The sequence below is a fragment of the Otolemur garnettii genome, unplaced genomic scaffold (assembly GCF_000181295.1).
Source record: "Otolemur garnettii isolate 467f Iridium unplaced genomic scaffold, OtoGar3 scaffold00007, whole genome shotgun sequence".
In the NCBI taxonomy this organism is placed as follows: domain Eukaryota; kingdom Metazoa; phylum Chordata; class Mammalia; order Primates; family Galagidae; genus Otolemur; species Otolemur garnettii.
Window position 1 is genome coordinate 36,859,611 of NW_003852402.1, and position 23,731 is coordinate 36,883,341.

Here is a 23,731-nt window from a genome sequence, read left to right on the forward strand (position 1 = left end):
AGACAAGGGAGTGGGAGGGGCTGCAGAGGTAAGCAAGGGAGTGGGAGGGGCTGCAGAGGCACATAAGGGAGTGGGAGAGGCTACAGAGGTAGACAAGGACTGTGCTAGGAAGTGCCAACTGTTATTTCAACATCACTGGGAAAGAAATAAAGCATTTTCAGGAGTTGAGGAGGAGATGCACAATCATAGTGGATTTCCTAAAGACACTTAGAAAAACAAAGTAGTTCTAGGTGCACAAGAAAATTGAGCAGACGGTATTTTCTACACACCCCCTGCCTTCACATATGCACAGCCTCCCCCACTGTCAAAATTTTGCACCAGAGTGGTACATTTGATATAACTGATGAACCCAAATCGACAATTTCCATTATAGTTTGCATTACAGTTCATTCATTTTGGACATTCTATTTTTGGCAAACATAACGGACTAGTTTCACTGCTCTAAATACCCACTGTGCTCTGCCCATTCATTCATCCCACCCTTTCTCCTAACCCCTGGCGACCATGATCTTTTTACTATCTTCAAAGTCTTTTTCCAATGTCATATAACTGGAATCATTCTGCATGTCACCTTTTCATATTGGCTTCTTTCACTTCAGAGTGGATTTTTAAAATCACAAACTTCCTTTAGTTCCACCGTGGAGAGTGATGGAAGGATTGTTGAGGTGGGTGTCGCTTTATCCAGGGAAACCACCAGAGAAATTACTATAACAGAAGGAGGTCATGGAAGGGAGTACAATGATGTCAGAGTTTCCTTAGACGTCAAACAGACACAATTTGACGATTACATGGGATGTAGGAAATGAATAAGGCAGAAGGGTTAAGGAAAATTCTGGAGGCTTTGGCTCAAGCAGCCGGTTGGATGGCGGTGCCATTTTCTAACTTATAAAGTGCCAGTGAGGACAAGGCTTAGGAGGGGAAATCAAGTATTAAGTCTTGGCGCTGTTTCATTGAGGTCCCTTGGAGACAACTGAGTGAGGTGGTCGGACACAGGGATCTGAGGAGCCGCTTAACCACAGATGCACAAGTGGACGTCATTATCGTGCAGTTAGTAATGGGAGTTGTAGAGTTTGATGAAGTCAGTTTGGGAGAAAACAGGGAGAAGAAAGGAGTAAGGCCCTAAGGAATTCCAACATCTAATGGTCACAAGAAAAAGGGGCAGCTGGTAAACTAGACTAAAAAAGGCACAGGCAGAGAGGTAGGAAGGAAGGGAAAAAAGGAGGGGGGGGACACTGAATGTAACCAGGTACCAGCGTGCCACCTTCAAATCCCAAATGTTCCATGAATTTCTTTGTTTTGGGGGCAGCGCCTGTGGCTCAAAGGAGTAGGACGCTGGCCCCATATGCCAGAGGTGGTGGGTTCAAACCCAGCCCTCAGCCAAAAAAAAAAAAAAAAAAAACTGCAAAAAAAAAAAAAGTTTTGTTTTTACTGAAAGTTGAAAATGAGTGTTCTCTTCTCTGAACTCCTGAAGGACTCAATGAATATTTGGTACAAATTCCGTGTCATGCCTCACATTGCCCCTATTTAAACATATAAACTCACATTTCTCCTGCACTTATTGGTAAACATCCAATCTGAAGTATAGATCGTCAGGGGTTTTATTCACGTGTCTTTTGACCCCTTCATTGCTGAGGATAGTACATGCTAAATAAGAGATTCTGTGTGACATGTTTTCTCAGATTATTTGCTGAGATAAACATATTCTCTGCCTTTCTCATTAGTTGAGCCTAACTAAAAAGCATCTGCTAAATACATACTATACAACACCGTTCTCTCCCGCTGCTTCTCTGTGAACTCTCACAATGTTCCCAACAGCTTTTTCTTGCTTTTTACGGACTTATTTACTTTTAAGGCCCATCTGTTGGAATCAGAGAGGCAAATTCCACTGCCAGATATTTGTTTTGGCAGTTCCTGCAGTCAATCACCAGCCTGGGAAAAGGATACTTGGACTATGGGAGATAAGACACAGACTTGGAAAACTAGAACTTGTAATTCTGACTAGGCATTGTCTTAAGAAGAAGGAGCAACTCTTCCTCCTGGATAATTGTAATTGTAAAAAATATATATTGAACTATTCAAGTATGCCATGACTTCTATACCTCAGTTTCTGAAATGCCACATTATCTGTTCAAAACCCTATAAAACCATATATTTTGTCCCCCAAACTGTATGGCCATAATTGTAACCAGATTTAGTGTCAGAACATCTAGCCTTTCACCTTTTCATCTTGTCACTCTAATTTTACCGTGTTTCTACCCGGTAGTGATTTTAGAAGTGGATGGGCCCTTTGGCTTCTTGATCCAATCGTATGATTCTTGCTTTGAGTGCCCAAAGTGGATGGGAAAATGTGCTTGTTTTTCTATAAGGGCAGGGAGTATTTTAAAATCAGAAGTAAAATACAGTATCACACAATTCTTTATAAGTTTCTCTTTTTTCCCTACTGCAGATATATTCTTAAAAATCATTTTCAAGAATTCTGTGTCATCTCTAAATGAGGTTCATTATTTTTATAGTAGAGAACATATTATATTAATCTATCAGTTAACAGGATGCCTTAAAGGAAGGGAGGCAGCTTTTTATGTTGATCCTACAAATAATATTTGCATGCCAAATGATGATTTCAACCGCTGAATCCTCAAAAAAGGAAAGCTTCAAAATATATCTTGGCAAGATTTAAGGGACCGAAGCCAACCCCTATGCCAGGAAGGGGGAAATCAAGAGCCACACTCAGACTTTTCCTCCAAGTAAAATCTATGAAACATCTGTGATTAACTGGCATTTAAGTACCTCAAAAAGTGATATAACTTAAAAGGCAATTGTCTCACCACAAGTGAGTATATAAATGTTATGGCCACATGCCTGGTAGCTGCCTGACTTTTGCTGTTTCTAGAGTACTGCCATTTTTGTATAGATTTTAATAAATTTAAAAGGTTTTAAGGCTTCAGTGGGCTAACCTACATAGATGTTTCCATTACGTTTTTAAGAATTTTAATTAAGAAAAATTAATTTAAATCAAACACTCTCAAAAGATAGGAGGAGGCAGTCTGCCATGAGAGATTGTCTCTTCAGTGGGAGAAGAGGGATGTTTTCCATTTCCACTCCCCCTGGAGTAGTCTAGGAAACTGCCGGAAAGACACCACATCCTCATCCATATTCATGTCAGCACTCAGGAAATATTCAGCGATTTGGCAATTATTTAAATTCAGTAGTCATTTAATGCTGGGTAAGACTGAAATTGTAAGGTGTGTCAGTTGGGTATACAGTCACCTTATGGAAATATGTTTGATCTTGAAGAAATCACTCCTAAAATAGCAAACAAAACACAACTTGGAAAACAGTGACACGTTGGTCAGAACAACCTTTAAAAGGGCAAATCACATGAGGACAGTGCCCTAGAATTTAAAGCCAATGTTGTAGCCTTAGATTTCTAAATTCCCAAGGATATAATTAGCAGGATTATTTAACAGACTAACACCTCAGTTACAAGTAAAATAATGAAATTAAGGCACTCAACACGTTTCCTGTAGGTATCTTTGCATGAGAAGCCTTTCCCACAGCTGCCAAAGAAAACTGAGCCAGAACCACTTTAATATGCCTTCTAATTTTGGCTCCCAAGGCTTAACCTGGGCAATTTGAGACATAATTTACTTATGAACGCCTTGAACCTCCACCCAGTTTCCTAAATGTCGCAGGATATTAGGCTTTCAAAGATTAATCAACTGTTAAAATAGACTTGATTGTTACTTAACAGTTACAGAGGACCCTCAGTTTGTATTGGGATCTGCAAGGATAATGTTCTCTTAAATTTTTAAAAGCTATTCCAGGATTCCATTTCCTTATGATGAGAACAAAAAAGGTCATACTCTTTCCTGAAATATTTCTGATAGAGTAATTTTAGTAAAATTTCTGCTTGATTTAGTCTCACGTGAGGTAATACACTCAGGATTCTTTTGGTTTTCTTGTACTTGAAATTCTTTTTTAAAAGGTTTATTGATATACAACATTTGTACATTTAATGGGATATGTGTGACATTTTGTTACAGCCACAATGTGTCATGAGGAAGTCAAGGTACTTAGGGTATCCATCATCTTAATTATTCATCATTTCTTGGTGTTGGGAACATTTCAAGCCTTCTCTTCTAAAAATTTTGAAATACACAATTCATTGTCTTTAACTGCTGTCAGATATTGGAGCTTATTCCTTCTATCTAACTGTAGGTTTTTATCCAATGATAAAATTCTCATCTCCACCCCACTAGTCCACCTCATCCTCTGGTCACTATCATTGTACTCTCTCACCTCCAGAAAATCAAATTTTTTAGACCCTACATTTTCTCCATATTAGTAGGAAGATGAGATAGTTATGTTTCTCTGCCCGGCTTATTTCACTGCCAAGTAGTATGCCATTGTGTGTGTATATATATATATATATATATATACCAAATTTTCTTGATCTATTTTTCCAGTGATGAAAACTCAGATTCCATACTATGAATAGTACTGCAATAAACACTGAGGGACACCTTTCCCTTTGATGAATCTATGGCCTTTTCCTTGAATAAATACCAAATAGTGGGATTGTTGGATCTTAAGATAATTCAGTATTTCATCTTTCGAGAAATTTCCATACTGCTTTCCATGATGGCCACACCAATTTACATTCCCATCAATAATGGATATAAGTTCTCTGTTCTCTGCATCTTCTCCAGCATCTATTTTCTTTCCTTTTTTTTTTATAGCCACTCAGAAAATTTTTACTTGAGAAAACTAGACCATATAAAAGCAACATTGAGGATATCTTATTTTTCTGCAAATGAAACTTTCAATGGATTAAAACCTTCAATTTCTATTTTTGAAAGTTACAACGGAATTCACAAAAATTACAAAAATATTGACCACTGGGAACCCTGGAAAAGCACATCAGTGGTAAGGTTTGGGCACTTTAATAAGAGTCAGTTCTGTTACCTGCATAAAAATTTCAATTTGTTAAGCAATTTTTCTAGAAGTTGATTAAAAACCAGTAAAGAATGTCAGTTTGCAACATTTGAGGAAATTCAAATTACAGAGAAGACAACTCTGATAAGTATTGAGATATTAATTTTGTTATTAAAAATAAATATTTGGCTAGCACCCAAAGAACAGTGGTTACGGCACCAGCCACATATACCGAGACTGTCGGGTTCAAACCCAGCCTGGGCCTGCTAAACAACAATGACAACTGCAACCAAAAAGTAGCCAGGCACTGTGGTGGGCACCTGTAGTCCCAGCTACTTGGGAGACTGAGGCAAGAGAATCACTCAAGCCTAAGAGTTGGAGGTTGCTGTGAGCTGTGATGTCACAGCACTCTACCACGGGCAACATAATGAGACTCTGCCTCAAAAACGAACAAATAATAATAATAATAATATAAATAAATAAATATTCAATACAAAGTTAATCATTAATTCATATAAAGGGACGTGTTAACTTACAGAGTTAACGCCTGAGAGGTGTCCTATAAAATATTACAAATACTTCAAGATGGAATGACACAGTTTCTGTTAGATGTGAATAATTCTAAAATACTTTTCTATTTTTCCATTTTAGAGGCCTATTATCTGCCTGTCTTACTCCGCTATTATATACAGGGAAAAGGATGTCAGCAGAAACATATGAAAAAACAATATATATTTGATTGGGTTGACATTTCTCTTTTTAAGGATTTGGAATGATACTGAGAGCTGTACATTTGTAATCATCACGTTTTGATGTGTTGAGTGTGCCAGAAATGTTGGCAAATATTGAAAATAATTTCTTAAAAGCAAAAAATTAAAAATTCATGTAAGTAGAACCATTTTTTGCCAACACACCAAAATACATGTAGCACAAATTTCAGTTTCAGGTTATCAGAAAATCAGAATCATTTAAAAACAGGATAATATTATAATAGAAAACAAAATTCACATGTTCCAAAATATTTTATAACTTCATTTTTATCTCAAAAATACCACAATGCCAATAATAAAGAGCCAACATAACAAGAAATATTAAGCTATTATAAATATTTATAATTGACTGATAAAAGGCACAACTTTTAGAGAAGTTGAGTCACATTTAATCAGAAGAAGAGAAACTAAACCTTTGAGTCAGTATGCTCTGAGTCCACTGAATTGTTAATCACACTATTTTAAACATTTTCTTTCATAAACTATAGTTTATTTGTTCTATTCAGATTAAAATCTATTCTTAGGTTTGCTTCTAGAAAAAAATGAAGTAACTACATTCCCACTTATTCTTCTACTAATTATAATGAAAAAACTTGAGGCTAAAATACATATGAGAAGACTCAATAGGAATTATCAAAACTTGAGAGATAACCCATGGGGGAGTTCTCCATTTTTTTTTTTTGTTGTTGTTGTTGTTTGTTTGCTTGTTTGGGAGATTTTGGGTTTAGCTAATTTTATATGCTTTTTTTTTTTTACTTTCTAGATATTCTGCCCTGGGAGCAAGAGTAGTCTAAAATATGAAACTGACAATGAGGGTAGATGGGAAAAGCCCGAAGAAAAGCTTTCTCTGTTTAGCCAGACACCCAGGAAAAGGAGCAGGGCAGCAAAGGAGACCATACCCTTCCTACATTCCAGATGAGCACTAAAAAAGAAGCGGTGCTCCTCCCTCTCCCTACAGAGCTGTAGCAAAACTTGTATCCCCACACCGTACACCAAGTGAATGTCAGCCAAGGACCCCGTTCACTTCCCACAATAGCTGTAAAGCGAATCCTGTGGGAAAGAAACGAGAGTTCTATCCCACTCTACACCAAGAGAACACAGAAAGAATCACTGCCACCTCTCCCCTTAAAGCAGCCATGCTTTTCCTGAAGCGGGATTTTTGTTGACTTGCCCAGTCTTATTCTAGATCACAACAGCTCCATTCATTGGGAAGTGGGCACAGCGGGGCCTCACCAATTTCTGGGCCCTGATTGCAGCAATGGATTCCAGTCTATGGTCTTAGCCCAAGAATGTCCAGTCTACAGAATGGTGAGGTCCATTTCACCTGCCTCCCATTACCCTTCCTAGGTCAGGGAGGGAATAGGGACAATGGGTGCTCTCATTTACACCATGACTGGTGGTCAGGCACCCTCACCCCTGCTTCCACTGGCTGCCTCCTAAGGATCAGAGCAGAGCAGCCAGGTACCAGGCCTCAGTATCTACCACCCCCATCTTGCCATCTCTATAACACTGCTTCTGCCACCTGAGTACCACTGTAGCAGCTGCCATAGTTAAATCTAAGTGGAGGGAGAACTTCAGTCACTGTAACTTCCTGGAAAGAAGCCACACATCTCCCCAGCCCTGCCAGCCATAGGTGGCATAGCCACTATGGTCAGAAGAGCAAGTTGTGCTCTTGCAACTCACCCTGGCACCAGCAAAGACCTTTGATACATGCAGGCGCCTACCAAGCCCCTATACCTTGCATAGGTGATAATGAAAGTCCAGCAATCTTCTCCACCACTAGCTTTGGTCCTGCAAATGCCTAGACATCCATCAAGTCTCACAACTCACACAGGTGTCTGCCAATGTCCCATGACCTTCCCAGTCACTGGCCTAGGTCCTGTGACTGACCCAAGCACCCGTCAAGATCCTGCAACATGCCCCACCATTAGTTGCAGTCCTGTGATATATCCAGGCATCTCCCAAACTCCCACAACATGCCCAGGCACTGGCCAACATGAAGCCACCTGCCTCTATGGAAAGGAACATGCTACAATCTCTGCCTAAATTTTCAACAACAGCCTGGGAACCAACCCACCATTCCAAACAAATATCCCCCAGCACTGGTGTGGACTGTGACAACTACAAGGAAATGGGTTGATATAGAAAAACAGCTTCATTACAGGTTAACAGTGCACCGAACCCTCTCCTGCTAGGTGAATCCCCTGGAGCAGCACACAAACGTGTTATCCAGGGATTTCTCCTCCTTTTCCCTAAATAGGAGAGTTCCCAACAAAGGAGGATAGATGCATCGCCAACCTATCAGCCCAGACCTGAAAGAAAAGGTTTCAGATGAGAAGAAACTTGCGAAAGAATTCTGGCAACACGAACAAATGAGATATCTTGACACCTCCAAAGATCGTAACAGATCCATGGAAAGGGATCTAACCCTAGTGATCCAGCCAGAAAGGGATCCAACCAAAGGGAAATTGTCAACATGTCAGAAACAGACTTTAGATGGCAAACAAGATACATGGAATTAACCCAGAACACATTATTTTCACATCAAGATAAAATTAACAAAGATGAATATAAAAAAAGATAATAATGGCTCACAAAGTATGGATGACAACTCCCAGAATGACTGAAATCATAGAAGTTCTCAGCAGAAATAAAAGCTACGCAAAAACCATAAAATAAATTAAATGTATAGAGAAGAGTGAAAATGAGGGAATGAAAAAGAGATGAGGCAAAAAGAAAACTAATAATGTAGACATAAATATATCAATAATTAATTTAATATAAACGGTTTAAAAACAACTGTGAAAAATAGAAAATGTCATATTGGATAAAGATAAAAACAAACATATTTTGTCTATATGACCCAAATTTATGCTGTCTGTAAGAAACTTACATGATTTGCATTTCTCTGATGATTAAAGAAAAATGAGCATTTTTTCATGTGTTTGTTGGCCATTTGTCTGTCATCTTTAGAGAAGTTTCTGCTCAAGTCTCTTGCCCACAGAGAAATGGGTTTGTTTGTTCTTTTCTTATTCATTAATTTGAATTCTCTGTAGATTCTACTTATCAGACCTTTGTCAGAATCATAACATGCAAAAATCTGCTCCGATTCTGAAGGCTGTCTGTTTGCTTTAGTTGTGCTTTTAGCTGTCCCAGAGCTTTTTAGCTTGATTAAATCAAGTTATTTTGGGTGTTGCTTCAATTGTCAGGGAGGAGGTCTTCCTCATAAAATAGCCAGTCCAATATCTTCAAATGTTTCCCCTGCAGTCTTTTCTACTATTTTTATAGTTTCATGTCTTAAAGTTAAGTCTTTTATCCACTGAGAATCAATTTTTGTTAGTGGTGAGATGTGTGGGTCCAGTTTCAGTTCTCTACAGGTCACTACCCAGTTCTCCCAATACCATTTGTTAAATAGGGATTCTTTTCCCCAGTGAATGTTTTTCTAAAACTTATCAAAGATCAAATGATGGTATGTGGCTGGGTTCATCTCCAGATTCTCTATTTCATTCCATATGTCTATATCTCTATTTTTGTGCTAGTACCATGCTGTTTTGATCACTATATATTTATAGTATAACCTGAAGTCTGGCAGTGTGATGCCTCTAGATTTGTTCTTATTTTTAAGAATTGTTGGCTATTTGCCTTCCTCTCCATCCATATATAAAGTGAAGTATTACTTTTTCAAGTTCTTTAAAGTATCACACTGGTGCCTTGATGGAGATTACATTAATTCTATAGATTGCTTTGGGTTGTGTGGACATTTTAACAATGTTGATTCTTCCAACCATGAGCATGGTATGTTTTTCAATTTTTTAACATCTTCTGCTATTTCTTTTCTCAGGGTTTCACAGTTCTCTTTATAGAGTTCTTTAACATCCTTTGTTAGATAAATCACCAGGTATTTCATCTTCTTTGACACTACTGTAAAAGGAATAGAGCCCTTTACTATATTTTTGGCTTGACTGTTGTTGGTATATATAAAATATACTGATCTGTAGGTATTGTTTTTGTATCCCACTGCTATATTCCTTGATCACTTCTAAGACTTTTGTAGTTGAGTCCCTGGAATTTTCCAGGTATAAGTTCATGTCATCCATAGAGAGAGAGAGTTTGACCTCCTCTGTCCCCGTTGTCTTTAATTATCAGAGAAATTCAAATCAAAATCACTTTGAGATATCACCTACCCCCAGCAAGAACAGCCCATATCACAAAGTCCCAAAACTGCAGATGCTAGTGTGGATGTGGAGAGAAGGGAATACTGCCATACTGCTAGGATTGCAAACTAACACAGACTTTTATGGAAAGAAGTATGAAGAATCCTTAAAGAATTAAAAATGGATCCAACAATTCTGTTACTAGTTATTTACTCCGAAGAACAAAAAGCAGTGGATCCAACAATTCTATTACTAGTTATTTAATCCGAAGAACAAAAAGTGTTTTACCACAAAGACATTTATACCAGAACATTTACTGCAGCCCAATTCATAATTGCCAAGCCATGGAAGCAGCCCAAATGCCCATCAATCCATGAATGGATTAATAAATTGTGGTATATGTACACCACAGAATACTATACAGCCACAAAAACAGATGGAGACTTTATATATTTATGTTTACATGGATGGAGTTGGAACATATCCTTCTCAGTAAAGTATCTGAAGAACAGGAGAAAAAAGTATCCAGTGTACTCAATATTATTTTGAAACCAATATATAAACAGTTACACGTTCATATGAATGATATGACACAAATATAGTTTAGCAAGAGGGAAGGAAGAGGGGGGGAGAAGAGGGCAATTGGTGGGGGGAGGGAGAGTATTTGGTGGGATCTTACCTAATGTGCATAATGCAAGGGTACATGTCAAAATAACTAAAAGTAATTTATATGTGTCTTACCACAATAAGTGAGGTGATGGTTATGTTAATCAGTTTGATTTAAGCATTCCACATTGTATATCAAATCAGCACATTGTATCCCATATGTGTATATGGTTATGCTTTAATAAAAAATTAAATTAAATAATAAATAAATAAATAAATAAGAACTTGGCTGGGCACAGTGGCTCGTGCTTGTAATCCTAACACTCTGGGAGGCCACGCTGAGTGGATCACCTGAGTTCACCAGTTGGAGACCAGTCTGAGGCAGAGCGAGACCTCTTCTCTAAAAATAGCCTGGCATTATAGTGGGCACCTAGAGTCCCAGGTACTTGGGAGAGTGAGGCAAGAGAATCATTTGAGCTTAAGACTTTGAGGTTGCTGACACCACAGCACTCTATGGAGGGCAACAAAGTAAGACTCTGTCTCAAAAAAGAAAAAAAAGAAAAGAGAAAGAAAGAAAGAAAGAAACTTACATGAAATATAATCAAATAGATCAATAATGAAATGATGGAAAAAGATAAATGATTCAAATACTATTAAAAAAAGATGGAGTGGCTATTTGATTACCATACACAGTAGACTTCAGAAGAAGGACAATTACTATTGATTTAAATGATCAACATATAAAAATATTATAAAATTAGTATAAAAATATTAATTCATTGCAACCAAGTAAGGCTTAATTCAGGAACACAACACTGGTTCAACAGTTGAAAATTCATTAATATAACTCACATAAAACGCTTAAAAAGCACATGATCTTATCAATACACTTGACAGAAAAAATACTTCACAAATTCAACAGTTATTCCAAAATATTTAAAAAAAGCACTTTAGCAAATTATTAATGGAAGGAAACTGTCTCGATTTGATAAATGCTATCTTTAGAAACTCTTACAGTTAATATCATTTTAATCACAACACATTGAATGCTTTTAGCCTAAGATCAGGAGCAAGACCAGGGTTTCTATTCTCATCACTCTTATTTAGTATCCTACCTGAAGTTCCAGCCAGTTTAAAAAGGCAAGAAAAAACATGAAAGACATTCAGGTTGGAAAGTAATTAAACTGTCATTATTCCCAGAAAGCAGAATTATTTACAAAGAAAATCTCAATGAATCTACCCAAAAAACTGCTAGAACTAATAAACAAGTTTTACATATCAGTATATAAAAGTCACTAGTTGGGCAGCACTGGTGGTTCAAAGGAGTAGGGAGCCAGTCCCATATACGGGAGGTGGCAGGTTCAAACCCGACCCCAGCCAAAAACTGCAAAAAAAAAAAAAAAAAAAAAAGTCAATAGTATTTCTATTCAATAGCAATGAATATTTGGAAATGAAAATTTTTAAAAATACTATTTGTGATAACTAAAAAATCAAATACCTTAGTGTAAGTCTAACTAAAGTTATTAAGAGCCTCTGTGCTAAAAAGCACAAAATATTGATGAAATTTATCAAGCAAGACTGAAACAAAAGAAGAAATATACAAAATTCATGAATTGGAAGACTCAATGTGGTGAAAATATCAATTTTTTTCTAATCAACCTCTAGATATAATATAATCTCAACCAAAATTTATGCATGGATTCATTGTAGCTATAGAAAAGCTTATTTTTAAAAAAATGTGAGAAAAAAATAAAGGGAACTACACAGCCAAAGCAGTATTGACAGAGAAGGGCAGATATGGAGGACTCACTATTTCACTTTAAGATGTATTCTAAAGCTATAGTAGTAGAGTATTGATGAAAAGATAAACATATAAATCAAAGACACAGACAAGATACTCTAAAAGCAGACCCACTTCAATATAGTCAGCTAATTTTTGACAAAGATGAAAAGGCAATTCAATGAAGAATTGAGGGCAGTCTTTTCAACAAACGATGCTAGAAAAATTGCCATCCATTAAAAAAAAACTCCCTTAACCTACCCAGACGTAAATTTAAAATAAAATGTAAAACTATAAAACTCTTAGATAAAAACAAAGAGAAACCTGTGTGACCTTGGATTAAAAAAGAGTTCTTAGATAACACCAAAATCACGATCTGTTAAAAATGGTGGATGAGACTTCAACAAGTGTAAAACATTTTTGTTCTGTGAAGGGCATTTTTAACCAAAAGTCCAGCCACAATCTAGAAGAAAATATTTGTAAACTGTAAATTAAATAAAGGACTGATATCGAGAAAATATAAAGAACTCTCAAAACTGAAAAATAGAAGAATTAAAAAATATGGAAAAAGCTTCTAACAGATATCTAACCAAAGAACATACGGATGGCAAATAAACATGTCAAAAGTTAGTCAACATCATTTATTACAGAAAGGAGAGTTAAAACCACATTGAGATACAATTACACATCTATGATAATGTTTTAAATAAAGAGTAATGACACTACCAACTTCTGTAAAGATGGGAAAAATTGGAAATCTCAACATTGTTGGTGGGCCTATGAAGTAGCACAGACACTCTGGAAGAGCTTGGTAGATATTCATAACCTTAAACGTACCCTTGCCATGTAACCCAGCGACTCCACTAGAGGGATTTATCCTAGACAAATGAAAACAGTTTTCCCCAAAGCCTGTACTTGAATGTACGTAACAGCATTATCTATAACTGCACTAACTTAGGAAGAACACATGTTCTTCAATGGGTGAACCTAACCCTAAACTCATTACATTCATACAAGGGAATACTGCACAGCAACATAAAAGAACAAACTACATACGCGACAATTTGGATGGATCACAAAGGCATTTTCCTAAATGAAGTAACCCACAGGTCACATATTGTACGTGTATAATCCATTTATAATAAATTTTTGAAAAGACAAAACATGGAAACAGAAAAATAAGAGGTTTCTAAGGTCAAGACACAAAGGTGATATGTGGGTCATTAGGAAAGTTTGAGATACACAGAAATCAAGAGATGTTAAAATCTGCACAGGCAAAACAAATGAAGCCCTCCCGGCAACACCAATAACCAAAGCAAGCTGAAACTTGCAGCAGCAAATAAAAAGGACACTGTCACCGTGTTCTTGGAAGTGAAATGATGGACCACGACACAGTCTGTCTCAAAACTTGCATAGCGACCCATGTATTATGAAATAATTCTTTGTCAGTGTTGACACTGTTCTGTATTCTTTTTCTGGTTATGGTTACAACAATCTATGCTTATAGCGTACAACCACAAAGGAGACTTAGCTTTAGGTAAATTTTTGAAACGTTTAACACTAAAATACATCTTCTGACGACTTTATGTAATTAACATTGGGAGAAAATTCTCAGGATTAAGAGTGTAATGAAGTGTTTAAATCTCATACCCCTTAAAGACCATATATAAATCTGATTATTGAGCAGGAGGAAATCAAGAAACTAGAGGCAATCGAGTAGCTAGAATTAGTAGGCAATGTCTCCTAGGCTCAGTCATAAGAACAAATGTATGTGAGTGCTTGAAACTCTGCACTATCACCCGCTCAGGAATGGGGGACAATTTACACAAGAGGAAGGGAGGTGAAAGAGCTATAAAAGTAACCTAGCATCAGGCAGCACCTGTGGCTCAAAGGAGTGGGGCACCAGCTCCATATGCTAGAGGTGGTGGGTTCAAACACAGCCCCAGCCAAAAACTGCAAAAAAAAAAGTAACCTAGCCTCTGCTACAGATGAAGACGTGGTAATTTTACAGGTGGAAGGACTTAACTTGGAATAGAATACCTTTTTGTTTGTTTGTTTGTTTTTGGTTTTTTTCCTTCTTTGAAACAGTGTCTTGCTCTGTCTCCTGGCTAGAGTGCCCCGGTTGCAGCCTAGCTCACAGTAACCTCCTACTCCTGGGCTCAAGCAATCCCCCGTCTCAGCCTCCTGAATAGCTGGGACCACAAATGTGAGTCACTATACCTGGCTAATTTTTCCATTTTTAGGAGAGACAGGGGTCTTGCTCGTGCTCAGGCTGGTCTTGAACTTCTGACCTGAAGCAATCTTCTCTGCCTCAGCCTCCCAGAGTGCTAAGATTACAGGTGTGAGCTACCACGCGTAGATTAGAATACCAATATTCAATACCTCTTCAATGGCACCTGCAGAAATCCTGTGACCTGCCACATTTATTACATCATCGACTCGAGACATAACATATAAATAGCCTTCTTCATCCATGTAGCCAGCATCCATTGTATCATAATATCCCTGGAAACAAGAATAAGTGATGGTTTGTTAGCATGTAATTATTTTTAAATATAGTAAAGTATGGTATATGATAGAAATAGATTTGCTGTATGCATTTGACATTTTTCATAATTAGACCATGAAATTAAATTACTTTTTATTTTGAAAATTTATTAGAATCTCTTTGCTCCTCTAACAGAAGAAATTAAAATGTTTTTACATATGTTCAAGTAAAGTGTTTGAATTTAGAGACGTTTATGAACCGAATTCCTTTTTTTAATGGAGAGATAATAGCTCAATATTTTTAATATACTTTGGTATTACAAAGTAATTCTTTGATAGGTTTCTTCTTTAATCTTAATAAATTTTAAAAGCTTTAAAGCACCCTGTGAATAATTACAAAATAGAATAATGGCTGTATCATGGGTTAGGATTAGACGCAAGCTTCAGTGAAATTTAATGGAAAGTATGAAATGCAATTTTTGGCCAATTCAAAGTTGCACATCGTTGCCAGCCCTCAAATCATCATAAAATGAAAACTCAAGAAAAATAACAAATAAAAGCAGAGAACTATTACTTTCTTTAATGTCTCTGAGTTATCTTGATACCTATGTTTAGTACAAATCCTGAAAAATAACTCTTTGTAGGTTTTAAATTTTCTGAGACTCAGGATCCTCATCAATTAAATGGGGTAATGAGTTCTGCCATATAAGCTCCTGCAAATTACACATGAAACAGTGTATATGAAGCACAGCGGACAGAACCTGACCCACCACAAGCCCTTAATAACTGGCAGCTTTTACTGGGCTTACTACTAACATTACTATTGGACAAGCAACCTAGACTAGTTAGTAGTTAAAAGCATGAACTCCGGAACCTATTAGCATTCCAATCTCAGCTCTGTCAACTCTAACCTCTGTGAATTCTCATCAGATTGCTCAGTTCTTCTGTTGTTACTAAACTCTCAGATCAGAGGGTTCACATAAAGTCACAAGGCAGAGTGTAGAGTCACTTGTTTAGTTTAACCATAACCTGGGTTTTGAGGGAGCTTTCCATTTTAAAGGTGATCATGTTGAAACCACGTGCAAGCCATTTGTTACTATAAGATTATAATTAGTCTTATCATTACTTATACTCTAATGATTTAACTGTGGCCCATCAGGCAGATAGGTTGAGCTGACTAAAGTCAACCGCACTGAAAAGTTTCCCCTGCCACAGTCTATCAGGGGCATGTTTAATCTTGACGACTGAGATCATTCAACTCTGACCTCTTTTTCTCAAGTCTTATCATTTGCCTAGTTGATTAGGTTATTGTGTCTCACTCACAAATAATAAAGATAGAATGCTAGATACTTGGACAAACTTTTCTAACAAAATTCTGACTGTTCTTTTGTATTTAGTGCATAGTGAGTACCAGGTATCATTCTGGGAGAAAGAAGCAGAGTGAAAGGACCACAGAATGATGACGGTACGACCCTGACACGGGTCATCAACGTGGTGCTGTTATGAGCACAACCCACATCACCCCAGCAAGAGGTAACAAGCCAGTGATGAAACATGGAACAGAAAGACTCTGTTACCCAGTTCTAGAGCAGCGGTTCTCAACTGTGGGTCGTGATCCCTTTTTAACAATGAAAATACATTGCGGCTTGCTGTAGATGGCCTCTATCAGTTTAAGAAATGTCCCTTCTATAGCAATTTTCTTAAGTGTTCTGATCATGAAGGGATGCTGGTTTACATGGAAGGAGCTGGAAAATGTTCTTAGCAAAGTATCACAAGAATGGAAGAAAAAGTATCCAATGTACACATCCCTATTATGAAACTAATTTATAGCTTTCATATGAAAGCTATAACCTAATTATAGCCTAAGAATATGGGGAGGGGGAGGAGAGGAGAGGAGAGGGAGGACGGGAGGAGAGGGGTGAGGGGAGGGGAGGGGAGGGGGTGGATGGGTGGAGGGAGGGGATTGGAGGGATCATCTCTATGGTTTATCTTTCAAGGGTACAAGTGAATCTTTCTAAAAGTAGAATATAAACGTCTTAACACAATAACTAAGAAAATGACATAAAAGCTATGTTAACCAGTTTGATGAAAATAATTCAAATTGTATACGAAAACATCACACTGTACTGCATGAATGCATTAATGTACACAGCTAACATTTAATAAAGAAAAAAAAAAAAGAAAGAAAATACATTGTGGTTTTAGGAAGGTTGAGAATCACTGCTCTAGAGGGAAGGCTTTGAAAGCACTGCTTCTATCCTGTATCGGTATTTTTTAACTGGAATTTTAAATAAGGAGCTCAGAGAATATTCAGGGAAAAAAATTAAAAAATAGATAAAGAGATGGAAGAATACAACTCCCGGGAAGGCTGAATGAAGTCCATTCACGTAGCCAGGAAAAAAGGAGGTTAAGGGATCTCCATGACATTGTGCAATTCTGATTAGTTGCTATCAGTGAGTACAGAGGAGTCCCATAAAGGAAATAATATAGAAAATAAAAAAAAAATTAACAAAAATGTTCTCAGACTGAGGACTATTAAATTTTAGGAAAACTGCTAAGAAAAACTAAGAAATATCTATGTCCAGAGACTGATAATACAATTTATTTAGATAATTATGATTTGGTGGGCATTCTTATCCCTGAGAGCTGGGAACTAGTCCAGACAACCTTTGAACGTTTCTTTTTGATCTATTATTCTAGAAGCAATTTTCTCAATTTTACAGGAAAGAGCAGTAGAAAAATACATAAGAGATACAAAAGGATATTAAATAAAGTTCTTACAGGAAATTTTTCAAAGTATAAATGCTTGAACGCTTCCTGATTCTTCCACAGTCCTGAAAAAGCCCCAGGTGGTAACGGCAACCTTGTGTAAAAAGAGAACAGTTAAAAGCATCATGGAAGCAGAAATAAAACATCGATTAGAATCATTATTCCAGTGTGATGCATAATTATAACTTAGATCTCACATTAAAATGTAACCCCTAAGCCTGCTGGCCAGATCATGTCTAACTGAGGAGTAAATAGTTGACCACTGCCCAGCAGAATTATTAAAGAGTGACTGGAGTTTCTGGAAGGTGCACATATTTGATATTTAAATAGTTATTAGCAATAATCGTCATTTCAATGAGAAGCATAAAAAGCATATCTACGAAAAGAATAAACATGCATCATTGAAGTACTTTTTAAGAAAACTCTCCCTTCACCATAGAAAGAGAAGTCACGTTTTGAAGTTGCCCGTCTCTTTGTGGAATGAAATATTTCATTAGATTAGAGACCCACTGTACAGTCTTCACAATCAGTGTGCCACCCTCCCACGGGAATTCCTTCTAGTCCCTCTTCTATGATGTCTGCTCGTGACCACCCTGACCTATGTGATTTCTCCCTTCTATGAACACAGAGAAATACTTAAGCATAGAAAATATAAGGAACGCTGCATCTGGCCCTCCAGCTGACTTCTCCCAGACTGTCTTCTTTCTGTCACAGGGTCAAACAGGTGTCGTGCACAGGGCAAGGACCACCATCCATTCACCTATGGTTATACTAATAAAAGAAATTCTCATATTGATTCCTATAGAGAATGCCTACTAACAAAGCTAGCACCCAATTGTTTTCTGGACTCAGAAACCTTTTAGATACTTTACAGCTTGAAAATATAGACACTGTAAAATATAAGGACATTTCACACTCCCTGTACTCCTTCCAGGGAGTAGCCTTCTCAGCTATATCTCATCCGGTTCTGTTTCTCTGAGGACCCCCATTAGTCATGGGATATGCTGAGTTTTCAAAGTTATTTTTTTAATTGAAAAGGAAAAGCTCTTATCATATCTTTGTTCTGGAACAAGGCAGAAGCTCGTGTGATGAACTGGATAAACAAAAACTATGATGACGGATGGAAATTGAACGTGAGAGGGGAAGAAGAGAGAGGAATTGACGCTGGCTCTAAACTTTCCATTCTGGGTCAATAGTTTTGCCACCACAAAGAACAGAATGTCATAAAAAGCAATACTCTCGGGAGAAGTGTCACATTGGAGATCGAGGAAATAAAGAGAAGATGCAGAATTTGGCTTGGATATTGAATTTAGGAACTTGTGTTATCTTAGCTGGAGCTATCAACTAAGACGTCAATAAAAACATGTCGGAAAATCAGGAGGGAGAAAAGTTTGGGCGGACATACCGCTATGCTCACTATGTGTAGATAGGCGATTATGGAAATCTCAGAAGTAGGTGACGTGATTCAAGGAGAGAGTATAAACGTGTTAGCGTCAGTGTCAAAGAAGGATCAACAAAAAAGACCACGGAACCAAAAGAGGAAAGTGTTTCACAAGGTCAAATGAAGGGCAAACCGTGAAAGTGAATTAACCACTTAGTAACTAGGATGCTTCGAGCTGTCTCAGGGTTGTCATTTCTAGAGAGCAGAGCAAGCAGTAATCGGAGGGATTAAGGAGGACACAGGCAGTAATCTGAGAGGCAGTAAGGTTAGAGCATACTTTCAAAATTTTGCATGTGACTGGGAGAAGAGATACTTGTCAGGTGTTTGATGCAAAAAACGCAGGGTCATTTAGTATAGAAAAGATTCGGGTGGGAGTAGCCAGTCAAGAAAGATGGAAGGTGAAAGGCAGAGAAGAAAACACCAGGGTTACGAGATGACTTTACTTTTCATGCATCAATTTGTTTATTTATACATTAACACATACATTAATTTTCTCTACTCCATCGATATTCATTGGATGCTTGGTATTCCTCAGTCAGCGTGCTGGGTATATTAATGGTGCAAAGATATAAATTATGGTCCTAGACACATAAAGATCCCGGCACACTGTGAAACATGATTATTTAGTATTTTTGGAATACGGACAGGAAGGGAGACTGCCATGAATGATGTCTATTTCATTAAGTTAATGTAATAGCATCAAATTTAAGCATTCAAGATGTTCATCAGGCAAATTTTATAGCGAGTGGTTAAACTCTGCACTGCCAGAAGCCCTGGGAAGAGACGATTTTATCCCTACTCAAGGTGCGGAACTATTAGACATGGCATATGTGTTTGTTCAAATCATTTTTGAGATGCTCTCCTAAAACTTCTTCATTATTCACAGCTCTAACTGAGGATCAGGCTGGAAAACAAGATATGAGATTGCAATCCGTAATTGATAGGATAAGATAGGGGAATACTTTCTGTTCTTTGACAAGGTGTGGTATCTTTAAAACTCAACTGCTATAATTTAGAATATTGAAAAGTGTCTTTAAGGAGGGACCTCCTAGGAGAAGCCACATAAGGCTCCCAAAGAAAAGCAGAAAATAAAAAAGAATTTCAGAATTAGAAGCTTTTGGGATCACATACACACAGACACACGCACAGGAGTTCTCCCTTGTGCATAGGGAATCTGTTCCAAGCTGCCTGAACCCGCGGATAGCACTGAGCCCTACATAGATTGTTTTTTCTTACACATACATCACAGAGTAAGATATCAATAGCAATAACTAACAAAAGGGAACAATTACAACAACCTGTAGAATCCCTACTCTTGTGCTTTGGAACTGTTATGAAGTAAAATAAGGGTAACTTGAACATAAGCACTATGATCTCCCAACAGTAGATGTGATAACTGAGAAGGCCGCTCATTGACTCAGGGACGGATAGTGTCCGCAGTGTAGTTGCATCGGACAAAGGGATTATTCACAGTCTGGGAAGAACAGTGCAAGATTTTCACACTGCTCAGAATGGCAAGTAGTTTAAAGCTTACAAAGTGTCCCTTTCTGTAATTTTCCATTTAATAATTTTGGGCTATGATTGACCACAGACAGCTGAAACTATGAAGAGGAAAGCTGCAGGTATCGGGGCACTACAGTGTGTGTGTGTGTGTGTGTGAGAGAGAGAGAGAGAGAAGAGGAAAGGTGATCAACACAAGGAAACCTGAGAAGAACAGCGACTGAGAGAGGAAGAAGACAGGTGCGTCTGAGCTAGAGTAGACTGACTTCCTGCCGGAATCCACATTCATACCTTTCCCCCTCCTGTTATCCTAAGGATCATTCCACATTAAGTGCACGCCTTCCTCCTGGAATAGTGGGTGCACTGGGCTTATTTCCTGAAATTATAAAAAATATACTATTTTCCCATAGTTACAATAATATAAAAATGTATTGAACTGGGAAAAGAAAGAAAGGAACAAAAGTACTAAGGAATGTCCTGGTTAAGGCGTATACGCATCCTTCAAATTTGAAATCAAATTTCTATCACCCGGCGACATCTCCCCCAGTCTTCCAAGCACAGTAAACAGGCTACTTCTTTTGTATTTGGTTTTCTTTTAATAGAGTGTTTCTTGTAACTCCTCCGAGGTTAGTCAGTCAGGAGTTCCTTCCACAGAACATGCTTCCCGGAGACCATTCTCAAGTGGGAAGAGGAGTGACGGAGGTGGCAGGGACTCCTGTGTAGGAGGGGGCATCGGCGTGATGAGAAACCCTGAAACAGCTGGGGCAGGAAGAGGATGCCCGTCATCCAAGACCATGGCACCTTCCTGACCAATATGAAATATAAAACCTCTAGATGCCTTCCATGAGGAACGTTCACAACAACTGAAATAAATTGAAGACATAACTCGTGTTTCCTAGAGAACTCTGGAGCTCATTCCCACCCTTGCACCCCCAAATATTTCCAGTGGGGTCCTTAGGCTTTACAAGCACTGGACATGTCAGAAGCAGTTACTTTTCATCTCCCCAGAAGAGACTGACCGGGCAATAACTTCTTTTTGCTGGGACAGACAACAGACTGAGCTGAGTAACGTGTGAGTTGTAGCTCTGTGACTAACTGCTAATGATGCTCAGCTCCTAAAACGAGGGCAGTATCTGTCCCAGGCCTACTTCACAGTGTTGTTACGATGTGAATCAGAGGTCATACTAAAATCTGCATAACACGTTTAGAAAGGAACAGGATTATATGATTATGTGACATCTTGGTTTTCCTCCAAAGATGCCCTGGTCAAAACAAAGCTGCCCTGGTCCTTTCCAAAGATAGCAGCGCAGTGAGGGACTCGCTTCTGTGAAGCTATAAAAATGGGATCAAACGTCATTAAAGACCAAGACTTCTAGATCTGAAGAAGGAGAAATTGGCAGGTGTGAACGTAAAAGCCACTCAGGCAATTACATACAGCTGTGTTGTCCCCCACCATGGCCCGCAGGGGACAGGTCAGGAGACACAACACGACCAGCAACCACACTTGGAATAGCAAGGATGGATCTGGTCAGAGAAGAATGTATGCCGACCAGAGAGAAAGCGCCGGAGAGCAATGGTTTTAATAACAGTGAGCACTGTGGTATGGAGGAAAGCAATTGCAGTTAAAATTTTCTTTCATGCCCTGCTCTTTGTTGCCTGGAAATTACTGACTCATAGTTTCATTTCTGCACTTTGGAGCTCTGGATGCAATTACAGGAGCACGTTCTAAAATTCATGAGCATTCTGAATTCACGGCAATGGAGATACCACAGCTATCCCTCCAAATTAACTGCCTTGGAGTAGGTTTCAAAATCAAAAGAATTTTCTATCATCCATGTGGATATGAAGTTTCCTACTAGAAAGGTAAATTCTCTGAATGCAAGTAATCTACTAAAAAAGTAAAACTGCAGGATTCCTTTTTATTATATCCCATGGCCCCTAGCAGTTTAGGAATTAGTAAAATGTGTATCTTCTAGTAGAAAAGTTTCCCAGGACAGAAAAGCAGCGATTTCCAGAATGCTGTAACAAAGAAGGTGGGAAAATCTAGGTGCATTGGGAGGATTTTAATTTTTTTTAATTACTTGTTTCCACATATCACTATTTCTAAATATAGACCTACACAAACAAGTCTTACTGTCAGATGGGTGTTAACTATGAGAACATCCCACACAGACTGTGGGCAGCCACTGGGATGTAAGAATAGCGTTGAGGCTAATGAGTGAGAGTGGAATGGCTTCTGGCCATGTGGATTTCAAAATAAAATTCTTGCTCACGTAGATAAAAATGAGTCACCTCCCCTCCAAAGGCAGACACAGAGAGAGAGGGATTAATCGATCTTGGTGGTTACCCTTTTTTATTCTGATTATTGTTACTTAATGTTTCCAATACAATAATTTTCAAATATCTAGTTTCACTCTTAACCTAAGGGTGGAATCACGTTCCCCTCTTTGCCTTCTCAGGTAATTTATAATGAAATCTCAGAACCCTGGAGATCTGTACCCGAAAATTCCCTGCTTAGGAAACACAGAGGGAAAAACACCATTCTGAATTGATGACAAACTAAACCATAGAACTCTTTAAGACAGTAGTTGTGTTAATTTCATCTAACTTGACATAACATTAATGGCTCTAAGAAAAAAATAGTTTGTGTGGGACACTGCTATGTTTTGCTATCTCAGAAAGGATGTGGGGCAAAACCATCTATAATTAGAGGAACAGAACCCATGAGGAGTTTAAAACTGGTCTGGCATCAAATGCCACCCCTAGGATCTTGCAAGAGTTTTATGAAATGGATGATTCACACAGTCAGGAGGTTCTATGAAAATGTATGCTGCCACCGTGCATTGAAAGCTCTTCAAAAACATGTGATTCCCTAAGCAAGCTAAATATCCATCCCGTCCATGTTCATATTACTAATTTCTTTAGCAAGCCCTCCCCTTTCCTCTGCTGTTATTTCCTCAAATGGGTCAAATTGGAACCAGCTCTGTGTTAAAATGGATTCTGATTCAGACAAATACAAATAAAAATGATATAGTCAACATTTAATTTTCCCTTTTTCTTAGCTATATTGTCTTAAAATTGAAACTTTTTAAAAAGTAATAGAGTCCTTACATGGTTACTGACAGTGTAAGAGCATGAGACAAATGGCATCATAATCTGTACCTCTCCTAGTAGCTTTTTGTAAATTAAAATATCTCTACCTGAAGAAACATTTTTTTTCTAACTACCACGTTTCATGTAATTTTCAAAGGTTTAAGATACTTTATTAACAGGAGGCAACCTTATGCCA

The 23,731-nt window shown here is 37.9% G+C and overlaps 1 protein-coding gene across 1 annotated transcript in view; it reads right to left on the bottom strand.

Moving 5' to 3' along the window:
- The window catches only part of ACSS3 (acyl-CoA synthetase short chain family member 3), a 156,174-nt gene that overhangs the window by 4,341 nt on the left and 128,102 nt on the right, over positions 1–23,731 (bottom strand). Inside the window, exons 11-12 of the mRNA XM_023509215.1 lie at positions 17,514–17,595; positions 14,628–14,750 (exon numbers count right to left, since the gene is read on the bottom strand). Coding sequence (XP_023364983.1) covers positions 14,628–14,750; positions 17,514–17,595 — 205 coding nt within the window. The remainder of the gene's footprint in view (positions 1–14,627; positions 14,751–17,513; positions 17,596–23,731) is intronic.